The sequence below is a fragment of the Macaca mulatta genome, chromosome 1 (genome assembly GCF_049350105.2).
Source record: "Macaca mulatta isolate MMU2019108-1 chromosome 1, T2T-MMU8v2.0, whole genome shotgun sequence".
NCBI classification, from domain to species: Eukaryota; Metazoa; Chordata; class Mammalia; order Primates; family Cercopithecidae; genus Macaca; species Macaca mulatta.
Genome location: NC_133406.1, coordinates 34,023,854 through 34,037,174, shown reverse-complemented (window position 1 = coordinate 34,037,174; position 13,321 = coordinate 34,023,854). Strand labels below are relative to the sequence as shown.

General features: G+C 41.0%; 1 protein-coding gene across 1 annotated transcript in view; it reads right to left on the bottom strand.

The window, feature by feature from the left end:
- Nucleotides 1-13,321, bottom strand: part of PAPPA2 (pappalysin 2) — a 303,315-nt gene that overhangs the window by 251,798 nt on the left and 38,196 nt on the right. The window contains exon 2 of the mRNA XM_015123561.3: nt 11,721-12,792. Within this exon, the coding sequence (XP_014979047.3) occupies nt 11,721-12,792 (1,072 nt within the window). The remainder of the gene's footprint in view (nt 1-11,720; nt 12,793-13,321) is intronic.

The window sequence follows — 13,321 nt, the reverse complement described above, 5'->3', positions numbered from 1 at the left end:
CCTCACTTTTCTCTAAGAAATTTTCCTCCTTTCAAGCTGTTCTTTTTAGAGTGGCCTTAACATGTTTGCACATCTGTACTTTGGTTCATGTAATTGACCTTTCTTCTGCTCTCTACTGTACATATTTTAAGAAACTCAGCCAGGCACGGTGGCTCATGCCTGTAATCCCAGCACTTTGGGAGGCTAACGTGGGCAGATCACAAAGTCAGAAGTTCAAGACAAGCCTGGCCAATATGGTGAAACCACATCTCTACTAAGAATACAAAAATTAGCTGGGCGTGGTGCCACACACCTGTAGTCCCAGCTACTCGGGAGGCTGAGGCAGAAGAACCACTTGAACCTGGTAGGCGGAGGTTGCAGTGAGCTGATACCACACCACTGCACTCCAGCCTGGGTGACAGAGCAAGACTCCATCAGGAAGGAAGGAAGGAAGGAAGGAAGGAAGGAAGGAAGGAAGGAAGGAAGGAAGGAAGGAAGGAAGGAAGGAAGGAAGGAAGGAAAGAAGGAAGGAAGGAAGGAAGGAAGGAAGGAAGGAAGGAAGGAAGGAAGGAAGGAAGGAAGGAAGGAAGGGAGGAAGGGAGGGAGGGAGGGAGGGAGGGACTTCTATAAAGTATTTCATAACCCCTAAGCCCATAGTAGTTATCCTTTCCTTCCCCTCATTCTCCAAGAATGCATTCTCTGAAATAATCATTACATAGTTAAAATCAACAAATATTTAGTTTTTAATCCACTATAGGCTAAACATTTTGCTGGTGTGTAAGACCTATACTTAACAAACAATATAGAATGGCAGTTGGAAAAATAAGCTCTGAAGTTGGAGTTTAACTTCTGTCTGCTACTGCATAATAATAGTTATTTGACTATCTAAATCTAAGCATAAAATACATATAATCAAAATATTTACTTTTTGGAGCTATGGTGAGCATTAAATAAAATAATCCATGCAAAATGCTTTGTTTCATTGGTATTTTATATACATATATGTGTGTGTGTATATATATATTTATATATATATAATATTATATATAATTTTACTATGAACCAGGTACTTTACTTGGATATCCTAGCATATTTGGGTTTGAAATCTAAACCATGCAATTCCAAGACTAAAATTAGCATTAAAATTCAGTAGGAGTTATATCACCAAGAATACCAGGGTCTAAGGTCTAAAGAAAAGCACATTACCAGAAATTAAACATGCCAGAAGTTTCATCCTTAAGAAGTAAAGATGAAAAACCAGCTCATTTGGCCGGGTGCAGTGGCTCACGCCTGTAATCCCAGGACTTTGGGAGGCCGAGGTGGGCGGATCATGAGATCAGGAGATCGAGACCATCCTGGCTAACATGGTGAAATCCCGTCTCTACTAAAAATACAAAAAATTAGCCGGGCATGGTGGTGGACGCCTGTAGTCCCAGCTACTCGGGAGGCTGAGGCAGGAGAATGGTGTGAACCCAGGAGGCGGAGCTTGCAGTGAGCCGAGATTGTGACACTGGACTCCAGCCTGGGCGACCGAGCCAGACCCCATCTCAAAAAAAAAAAAAAAAGAGAGCTCATTCTACTCCGAGCAGAGTCGACATCAGCTGAGAGAGGGTTGCGGACCTGTAGCCCTGAGGAGCCCTCCAGCTATCCTGCTCTTTTGGCCACAGTTTCTTAAACCCAAGGCTGGCCAGAAACCTGTGACTTCTGAACTAACATGTAAAGATGAGTTAGGCCAGTTGACATTGACTATCTTTAGAATTTGAACCAAGGTACTGTGAGAAACTGTGGCAACTAGCAATAGGATAAAAATCTGAAGGGAAAAATTCTATGAGATAAATTACGAGCCAGAGCAAGCTGAAGCAACGGTTTAAACTAAAGCTATAAGGAAGCAAAAACTATGAGTAATCTAGCAGATTGCTAATGAGACATGAATGGTGCAAATTAACTAAGACGTAGCGAAATATGTAGGCTTTGAGAGAGATGGAGCTCCTGACTGCCACAGTCTCTGCAACTCTCTAGCTCCACTTCCAGCCCATATGTAATTTTACAATAAATCCATTTTCTGCAGTGAACATGAGTAGGTCTGTTCCTTACAATTGCAAAATCCTAACTAAAATGCTTGACAAGGATCTTGCCTAATCTGTAACATCATGCCCAAGAGATCTTGTATTCCTTTTTTGGAATCTGGTCTTTCTCTCATTCACTGACTCCCTAGGTAAAGAGGATTCATGTTATAAATACTTTCTGGCTATTGTAGCTGTGTTTATGCTCATCAAAATTTACTCCATGTTTCAGATTTTTGGAGCCTCCTGGGGGCCCAGTTACTCAAATAACAAGTTAATGAAGAAAATGGCTTAAAGCCATTCCCTCCTTAGCTAACATGTTCACACTTCCATAAGTATTGTCAGTTATTTTACTTACTAGATCTAAATGGGGCAGTGCTACCACAGTGATGAGACCAGTAGAGAAGTTGACTAGAGTGTAGTTTCTGAATACCCTTCTTTTCCCATACATAGTATTATACTCTGCCTACAAATTTTTACCCTCCTAAAACCCTTGAGCTACATTGTAATTTCCCCATGTCATTGGTTTTCCATCTACATATAGATATATATTTATATATGTACACTAATTCATTTTAAAAATATCAAATGTGTTCCAAGAACTATGAACAAAGAAACTAAAGTCTTGTGCAAGAGATAGACAGGAATGGGAAGTTACAGTATGGTATAATAAATATGTATTTAAGGAGAGGTTGGCCATTTTTTTCATAAAGGGCCAGATAGTAAATATTTTAGGCTTTGTGGGCCACGTGGTCTTTCTTTTAACTGCACAACTCTGCCACATGAAAGCAGCCATAGACAATATGTAAACAAGTGAGTGTAACTGTATTCCAAAATAATTTTTTTTACAAAAACACATGATAGGCCAGATTTGTTCCATGGTCCATAGTTTGCCAACCACTGTACTAGAGTAAGAACATTCCTTTCTTTAACAATTATTTATTGAATACTTAGTTCCTTTTGCTGTTGTAGGTGTTAGAGTATAATAGTCAGCCAAACGTATAAAAACCCCTTCCCTGGTAGAATTTACATTCTAGTGGAGAAAATGAATATTAAGCAAAATAAACAAAATAGCATGTTTGTGATAAATTCTAAAAAGAAAAATAAAGCAGGGGAAGAATTCATAAAGAGCCAAGACAGTGTGTACAATTTTACGTGAGGTCTCCAGGGAAGGCCTCACCTAGAAAGCAACTTTAAAAAAAGACCAGAAGAAAGTGGGAAAGTTAGCCATGTAGAAATCTGGAGGAAGAATATTCCAGAAAAGTGAAAAGCCACTGAAAAGGTCACATAGTAGGAGTATGTCTGGCAAGTCAGAAGGCCAGTGTGGTTGGAGTGCAATAAGGAGCATGGTAAGAGGTGAAGCCACAGAAATGACTGATGCTATATGACCGTATAGATCAGTCATGCTGTTAGCTTTGACTCTGAATAAGCTGGTAAACTGCTGGAGAATTAGGGGGAGAGGAATGACTTGATCTGAGTTATACCGTGATAGGATTACTCTGACTGTTGTGCTAAAAATAGACTCAAGGCAATAGTGCAAGGGCAATAGTGGGATACCAGTTAAAAGACTATTGCAATAATCCAGGTGAGTGAAGATGGGGACCTGGATGACGGTGGTGGCTACAGGGGGATGAGAAGTGATTCAAATGAGGTAGCTAATTTGTATTTGAGGACAACAGAATGCTCCAAGAAGAAGGAAGGGACATCCTAGTTGAGACTTGAAGGATAAGTAGTAGTTGTTTAAGTGTTTGGCTCTGGAAATCAGATCCACAACCATTGGACAGCGTTCTGGGTAGGAAGTGAGAGAAACCTTGGAGTTGAAATTAATAATAGATCAGGAGCTTCCTCCAGAGGCTGGTGCTCTGATGGAACCTCAGAAAAACCCCTGACGGCCACGCTAACTACATGTGCCACCCGCTACCCACTCGACAACTCTGACATCAAGGGAATGAGGGCCTGGTTAGGGGAAGACCGACCAACAAGATTTCATTTATAACCAGTCACTGAAGTCATTACAAACAAGAGTCCAAGAAAAGGAAAAAAGAAAGAAAATGTGTAAGTGTGCAGCTGTCTTTCAAACTCTTAGGCTTAAATCCTAGGAAGGAACCTCTAAGTGAAATCATCTGAGACAGACTGGCATCTGGCCAAGGCACCAGGGCTAGCACCCCAACTCCTAGGAAAAAGCCGAAGTATTTTGAACAACTGAGTATAGTTGGAGACTGGGGTCTCTCCTGAAAAATTTCTAAGAGGAAATATTTTTAACCCAGACAGACTACACGGCTCACTCACCAGTCTGTCTATTTGGGTAGGAAATAAACTATGAAAAGGAGAAAAACATCCACCCTGCCCCACCCCCCACTAACCTGAGAAGGAAAGTCCACTAAGTCAGGTGAACAGAAAAACTGTGGATTTCATTTGCTCCATAATACAGTGCCTATTGGAACTGTGGAGAAACTGGCTTGTAGGAAAATAAATAAGAGACATTTCTGTTTGTAGGTAAACTTACTGTGCTTATCTATGGAACCTCCTCTTATTTCTTTCCTTCTATTCCCGTTGCCAGTTGACGTGACCATGAGAAGGTGACACTCGCTCTAGAGTTCACACTGCCTATGAATTTTGAAGTGAGGGAACTGACAGTTTTTTGCTGTTTAGTTTTAAAATTTCTCCTCCATTTCTTTTCTTCCTGCCCTCTTCTACCCCTTATGCTTATTTTCCCTGCGTGTGTTTTTTTTGGCTTCAGGGACCTTTGAATCTCAACTTCAAAAGAAACCTATAATGAAGCCTGGCTGATGTTTAACAGACCAGCCGCTGCAAGAGCCCAGCCTGACCATGCCTTTGGCTCAACAGCCTCCGAGTGTGAGCACAGCTAATCCAAGGCATCCAGGTCTGTGTAGCACCAACTTCTCCACCTGTTCCCTTTGATGCCATGTGCCTCTGCCTTCCTGTCCCAAGAAACACCCTTTCTAGTGTATACCTGCAGACACCACTCTCTGCCATATCCCCCAGAACAATTCCCAGCCACCCTCTTGAGGACCTCTATAGAGGGAAGTATGCCATGGGCAAGTATTGCTATGTATAAGAGTCCTCTGCCCTTGAACTCCCCAGTGAAACCTCAGGAAATGAGGCAAAGAAGAGACAATGAGTTGCCAACATATAGAGATGTTAGCCCATCACAGGCTTCAGAAACAAATATACAGAAAACAAATATACAGTATCCCCATTGTCTGCTTCAGAGCATGGTCAGACACTAAATGATTGATCCTTGTTCAACTATTTGTTTTTATCTGGAGACTTTTCTTCACATTATAGCAATATTATGAGATCTGAGATATAGAAACCAAAAAAGAGAGACAAGCAGAGTTCCAGACTTAGTGAAATACTTGCTCAACTCTATTGTGAAAAGGAGAGAAAGCATGGGATGGAAAGTAGGTGCAGCAGCAAAGAACTGTAACTCTGAGACATAATTTTAGGGAGAAATGTGACAGAAACAATTAATAACCAAAAAAAAGTTGAAGCCTGCAAAGGTCAGGGAAGACAGGTTCCCCTGAGGGTACAGAAATTCCTTTGGGCTCGGCTCCCTAGTATGCACCACAGGGAACAGTCAATAACATTTGTGATTTTACTGAAGTGGACACTCAACACCCTTCCTTCCCTTAATTCTTGCAGATCATCTCTCAGGGAAGCTACTATGTAGAAACAGACATCTGGCTTATGTAGCCCTGCCTAGTTCCAAGTTCCTTTATCTTGGTAGGTCTGTTCAACTGGCTGGGTAATGTATCTATAATTCATATCTCCTCCTGACCAGTCCAGAGCCTGATAAGTACTCTCCCTTTGATAGGCTCATCTGGGTTACAGATGTTTGATGCTGAATTCTTCAGGCTTTCTCTCCTCTCAGAACATTTGGGAGAGGAACTACTTTGGGCTAGATTTGTGGTTTCTTGCTGGGGGTGGTGGGAATGCATCTTGGTTTGTTTTGTGATGCCAGAGCAGAATACATGAGAATGGGTAATTTATGAAAAAGAGAGATTAATTTCCTACAGTTCTGGAGGCTGTAAAGTCCAAGGTTGAGGGGCCTGCATCTAGTGAAGGTCCTTTTGCTTCATCATCCCATGGCAGAAGACAGAAGTGCAAGAAAGCAGGCACGAGAGAGGGGTAGCAAACTCATCCTTTTATCAGAAACTCACTCCTGTGATAACAGCATGAATCCATTAATGAGGGCAGAGCTCTCATGACATAACCATCCCTTAACATTTTCACCTCTCAACACTGTTGCTTTAGGGATTAAATTTCTTTTTTTTTTAATTTATTATACTTTAAGTTCCAGGGTACATGTACACAACGTGCAGATTTGTTACATATGTATACATGTGCCATGTTGGTGTGCTGCACCCATTAACTGGTCATTTACATTAGGTATATCTCCTAATACTATCCTACCCCTCTCCTACCCCATGACAGGCCCCGGTGTGTGATGTTCCCCACCCTGTGTCCAAATGTTCTCATTGTTCAATTCCCACCTATGAATGAGAACATGCGGTGTTTGGTTTTCTGTCCTTGGGATAGTTTGCTCAGAATGATGGTTTCCAGCTTCATCTGTGTCCCTACAAAGGACAAGAACTCATCTTTTTTATGGCTGCATAGTATTCCATGGTATATATGTGCCACATTTTCTTAACTTTGGGAGACACATTGGAACCACAGCAGGAAGACTGAACAGGATTTGGGAAGTAAGGAGAGTTGTTCATACATCAATCCTTGCACTCAAATGTTAGTGATCTATTTGTAGGTCTGTCCCCCACTTTCTACTACTCTCCCCCGACCCTAAACTGTGAGCTTCTGGTGCTTCCACTGTGAGTGGAAAGACTCTGTGCCTGGAGCACTCCGCTCAATAGATGCCTGGCAAAGCATTTGTCAAAGTTGAGTCCCTTCAGAGTAACAGTATAATGGAATTGTGAGCTTGAGCTCTGTGATTTAACTGTAGTAATAGGCAGGCTCTACAAAGGCAATCTAGTTCAGAGACTAACTCCACCAAGTCACAGGACCTTATGGAACCCCAAAGATCTATATCTCTATGAATCAAAAGTCCTTTCAAACAATCTAAGCCATGGCAAAGAAAAGCCATTCCCCATGTTCTGCTCTTAATGCCTCAGCCTGGATTTAAACCCAGAGAATTTAGATAAAATTACTGAACTTCTCCTCTAAATTGTTAGCCCTTACCATTTCCGTAGTCTTTACATGTGTCCCTCTGCCATGCCTGGCATATCATAGAAGCTTGATAAATAATTACTTTTCAAAATATTGCTCTTGCCAAGAGTCATAAAAAATTAATATTTTTATAATAAAAATTCAGCACAAAAAATAGGATAGGGAAGGCAGAAAAGACCGACACATGAAATAAGTATAAGAGAGCTGAGAAGAAAGCCTCTCTCCTCCACTATGTTTCTGCCTTCAAATTTCTCTTTTCAAAAGAGAAAATTCATAGATAATTATTCTTTCTCAGATAATCATAGGTAGAGATTTAAAAGTGTGGTTTCTACTGTGAATAAGCATTAGACATTTAAGGAAAGTCACCAGCATAAAGGACAGTCATTAATTTAAAATACAATAAAAAAGAAAAGTTGACTTCAGAGGTATCAGATATAACACACACAAAAAAATTTCCAAATCAATCACATTTTTATCTTTGAAAATGTCTGTCTTAAAATTTTTTAAAATTATATTAAAAATAATCAAAGAAGAAGAAGGTGTTAAAGGTATGATTGTTAAAATAAAAAAGTAAATAAAAGCATTGAAAGACTCAAAGAAATCTCAAAAAAAAAAAAAAAGTAGAACAAACTAACAGAGAACGTAGGAGAGAAAAGAGACAAAGAGTGAGTTCAGTAGATTCATCCCCAGGAGTATCAGGGGTAACAAAGAGAATAGAGAAAACTGAATGAAGAAATATCAAAGTAACAATTTAAGAGATTTTTCCAGAGACAAGGGGCATAAGTGTCCAAACTGAACAATGTTCAACAAAAGAACAATAAAAGTCAATCCCTAAAAAATAATCTTACAAATTCCTAGAGTAACAAGGCTAAGATTCTAAAAGAATATATAAATATATATATGTGTGTGTATATATATACTCACACACCTATAAAAGTACACACAATTATCAGAACAGAAGCTAGAAGTAATTAATGAACTTCTTCATAAGTTTGAGATAAACTGTTTTTCAATTCAAAATTTTATACCGTCAAACTATCAGTTTTGTATGAAGGTAGAACAAAAACATTCTGAGAAGTGCATTTTCAGAAAAGATTACCTAAAACATCTTTTCTTACAAATTTACTTGAGGATGCTTTCCAGTAAAATAAGGTAGTAAATTAAGAGATATTCATGTAATTCAGGACACAGTGGCTCTATCCCCCAAAAAAACGCATTGAAGAGAAGTCCCAGGATGACAACTGTGCAGCAGACCTAAAGATAACTGGCCAAGATTGGAAGAAGAGAATACAATTAACTAGAAGGGAGAGCTCTAGAGGAGTGTAAAAAACATTTTTTGAAGGGTAAAGAAGAAGAGTTTTATTTAGTGTTAGAACAGTTCAGAGGAGGGGAACATTTTTATAAATTTATTCTACAAATTAGCCGGTAAAATAAAGCATTTGAAAGCAATCAAGAATATCAAGAAAGAATAAAAGAAGGAAGGAAGGAAGGAAGGAAAGAAGGAAATAAATAGAGACTCAAGGGGTTGGGCTGGGAATGGGAAGAAGTTGTGCAAGAAAAGAAATATAATAATAGAATAGTACTTTGTTCTGCAACAAATAACATTTCACAGTCATAATACTATAATACATACAATTGATTCAACAAAAATAGTAAAGTAATTATATGGAAGGATGTAAGGACAAGGAAGGAGATAATGTAAGGGAGTTAGTCCCGTCTCTATCTTAAGAAATCAATGGATAATGTTTAAAATTGATGAACCAAGCAATATAAATACAATATTTGGAGGTGTACAGGAAACTACCAGAAAAAAAAAGGTGAAAAAAATAGATATAGTAACCTGTGCAAAGCAAGGACAGAGTGTGGAGAAGGATGGGGAAGAGTTAGGCAGGTGACTGATTTTCTTCCTTCTGTCTTTTGGTATAATTTGATATTTTAAACCATGAGCAATTTTCACTTTGAGTTAGTATTTTTAACTATCAAAAAGTATAAATATTTCCTTTGTATTCCACAAAGCAGGTTTTATATGTGGGGCTAAAAGAGTCACTTATGAATAAAGGTTCAAAACACTACTGGGTCTATAAATAGAAGGAGTGAGTTCCTCTTCTGCAGGCAGTGAGGTAAGTCATAAACACCCAGATAAGGGCAGTGTGATAGGAATTTAGAGAAAGAAAGGGAAATTCTGAGGAGAACAATACCTGGGTACCTTGAAAGACAGCTCTCTCAGACAGGGCAGGAGGTCATTACTATAAACTGGGAGACCAGACTTTCTCATTTCTCCGGGGGATCCTAAGTGTTGCTAACCACTGCTGTTAGTGAGGTTTAGCTTCTGTTTGAGGTTACCAAAATCTAAAAACCAAACCCAAACATAATTTTCTTTTCTTCTTCTTTTTTTAAATTATACTTTAAGTTCTGGGATACACATGCAGAACATGCAGGTTTGTTACATAGGTATACACATGTCATGGTGGTTTGCTGCGCCCATCAACCCGTCATCTACATTAGGTATTTCTCCTAATGCTATCCATCCCCTAGCCCCACCACTCCCTGAGAGGCCCCAGTGTGTGATGTTCCCCTCCCTGTGTCCATGTGTTCTCATTGTTCTAAACAGAATTTTATTATACAAATAGTTCTGATAATTTGATTAGTTCTCTTTGCATCACTATGTAAATAAAGACTTCCTATCTGTCAGCCTTAATAATAAGAACTAATGTTATTTTAGAACTATTTGTGTACATTGAAAACTTTAGAGCTACTTTCCTATACTTTCATTTGATTTACAAAATAACCTGAAAATACTGATAATGCAAGGTATTACTGCAATCATCCTTACTTCATAGAGAAGACTTCTGAGTTTCCAAAAGTGACTTGCGTAACTTGTAAACCTAGTTAAGTAGTGAGGACTCCAAAATTTAATCGTGTCCCTTGATTCCAAATCGTATACTCAGTCTTTTACACCACATGCTTAAAGTACAGGCCACTCTATTAGTGGTAACTCATACCAAGAGGACTTCCCACACACAGGGGTACCAGGAACTACTTGTACAAATGGTGTCCAACACAAAAGCAGCCATCAAGACATTGGGTGGGAGCTGAGATCCTGTTCCCCCAACTCCCACCAGCCCTGTACCCTAGGTCAGGTAAGCCTTTTCATAATTTGAACAAAGGCACCAGTTGTGTACTGGGGATACCTTGTCCACAAACACATATTAACAAATTCACTAGCTACCTACCTACTTTCTTACCCTCCTCTATTATGTCCAACCCCTGCATCAGCCATCAAATGAGAATCTTCTTATGGCTTCTGTCTCAGAACAAGAGACACATCAGATCCATTTATTCATCAACTTAAACAACTAAATGTCAGCTGCTATTCTAGGCCTTGGGAATATAGTAGTTAACAGAATAGATAAGAGCCCTGATCTCATGGAGCTGATATTCCAAATAGGGGAAAAACAGACAAATACATGAATGTGAAAGAAAAAATATCAGAAGTACTAAGTGTTAAACAGGAAATTTAAATTAGTTGATGTAACAGTAATTGATAGCTGCTTTAATCTGAGGGATTAGGAAAGGCCTCCCAGGTGGTAACATCTAAGTAGGCATTTGAATGACAAGAGAGAGCCCACCAAGGGAATATTAAGGAAAAGAGGATTCCAAGAAGATGGAACAGCAAATGCAAAATCCTGAGGGCAGAAAAAAGCTTGATCTGTTCAATGGAATAGAATCAAGTCAGTGAGGCTGTGCTATGTGGGTGGGAATGGAGAGGCAGACAGGGGGCAGATTGCATTAAGAGCCTGTGTGTCAGGTAGGGGATTCAGATTTTATTCTGAGTGCAGTGGAGGAAAAAATCTTAAGACGAGAAATGACAGTATCCAACTTACCTTTTTCAAAAGATCCTTCTGGATGCTGCACAAAGAATGGAATTTAATGGGGCAACAGTGAAAGATCTCAGTCACCTAAAGGAGACTAGTGGCTAGCTGTCACACGAAACTTTACGAAAGTGTTGAACTGCTTAGACTAAAAAGACCTAAGACCTTTTCACAGATCTGTATTACTTTGCCAAGACCCTAAGACTATAGGAAGTATTGTCACGTGTAATAAGTATTGACTGGTTTCTATGTCTGGATACCTTGTTCATTCTCCACGAAGATTTCCTGGCCTCCTCTGGTAGAGCAAGTTGTTCAGCTTTCCTGTGCCCCAAGTATCTGGTGCATATGCCTACACTGTGTACACAGCTTTCTGCACCACAAATAGTGAGTTCTGTGAGGGCTGTCTCTTGTCTCAGACATCTGTGTTCCTAATTACCTAACAGAACACCTAGCACTTCACAAAAGCTTAATACTGTCTGATGGGGTGGATTAATGTTGTATTCAGGGACTGTGTGAACACATTTGTCTCCAAAACCAAACAGATAAAATGATGTTAGAAATGCACCCTACAAGTAGGACACCCCAAACCCCAGTCCCTTACCTCTTCGGTGAGTCAGGGTCAAAGCAGGTCTTGCGCACATCAGCCACCTGGGGGTCGCAGCAGTCCCCGTCGTCGAAGTCGTTCAGCATGTTGTTACACTCCGCGTGACAGAGCCCATCCCTGCGGTTCCAGGAGTAGCAGCGGCCCTGCAGGCGGCAGTCACCCCCATCATAGCCTGTGAGTGGGTGCTCACACTCGGGGTCGCAATGGTCATTGCCAATCTTGCTGGGCTCACAGTTCACAAGCACAACCCGGTGTCGCAGGGTGGAATTGTGGACCTGGTGGACGCTCAGCTGCCAGCTGATGTTGTAGCGGCTGAAGGCCTCATTCAGTGCCTCGTGCTGCAGACGAATCTGCTCCTCGCTCACAATGGGGTTTAGGCCCTCATCATCACAGATGTTCACTACCTGGTAGCGTATCACCTTCTCTCCCCGAAGGGGCCAGTATCCATTGTACCGGGAGATCAATTCCACGTTGTCACAAACCGTTTGCCCACAGAGTGGGGGCCGCAAAGGCGACAGAATCTCGGGCTCTGGCTCAAAGCCCTGGAGAACCTCAAGTCGTGGGTACTTCTCATCTCTAAAGGGAACCCATTCTGTGTTCAGAGGCTCAAAGCTCGCTGTCAGGACCAAGTCAGTCGCTTCCTCCTCCCCGCTTGAATGCTGAGAACTGTGTTGAAAATGGTTTTGTGGCAGGGCGGTCGACCAGAAAACCAGTGTGCCCAGGTGTCCACGGAAATAGCGTCCATCCTCAGAGCTGTCTCCCCCCAGGAGCAAAGAGCGGCAAGATGCCATGAAGGGGCTGTTCAGGGGGCCAGACTGATCTAGACTGCTAGCCACCTGAGTGCCATGCACATACAGGGCCATGCGCCGTCCATCGTAAGTGGCTGCCACGTGGGTCCATGTGCCTGGTTGGTAGCGACTGTGGCTAATCAAGATGGTGGCTTTTTTCATGCGGTCGGTGCGGAGGGAGAAGAAGAAGCGAGCATCCCGCTTTCCCTTGTCCTTCCCTGAGCGGATCCCCAGGGCCCAGCCTTTGTCACTGACAGTGTGGGAGCAGTTATCAAACACACCTGGGAAAGAAGGAAGAATCGAGGGAAGAGATACCAGATACAAAGGGGAATGGAGAAAGGGAGAAGAAAGCCCATGTAAATAACAGGAATGCAGGTTTTTAATGGGAAATAAAGTAAGTGACATAGACTTCTCATCTGAGATGCCTGCTCATATCCCTATATCAGGCCGTTCTGGCATATCCTATCCCCAAAAGGAGTGATTTGAGATTCCAGCCAAGTTAACTCATTCTGGTATGTTTACATAACCAAAATGGAAGCTGGAAAGCAGATGTTCAATGCAAATGGCAAGAATTCTCTAGCACTCCATCACAAATGTGCTTCATGCTGACTGGCTTTGAGTCCATGCCTTTCCTCACTGATCCTAGCGCTTTTCCATTTCCTCAGAAGCCCTGAGAGTAGTCATACTTTTTGCAAATGACAGCCATTTCCTACCCTCTGGAAGGTGATTTTTCTCTACTGAACGTTAAAAAGATGATACTCATGGAGAAAACAAAGAGTTGATTAATCAGGGACTCTTTTTAGAGAAGAT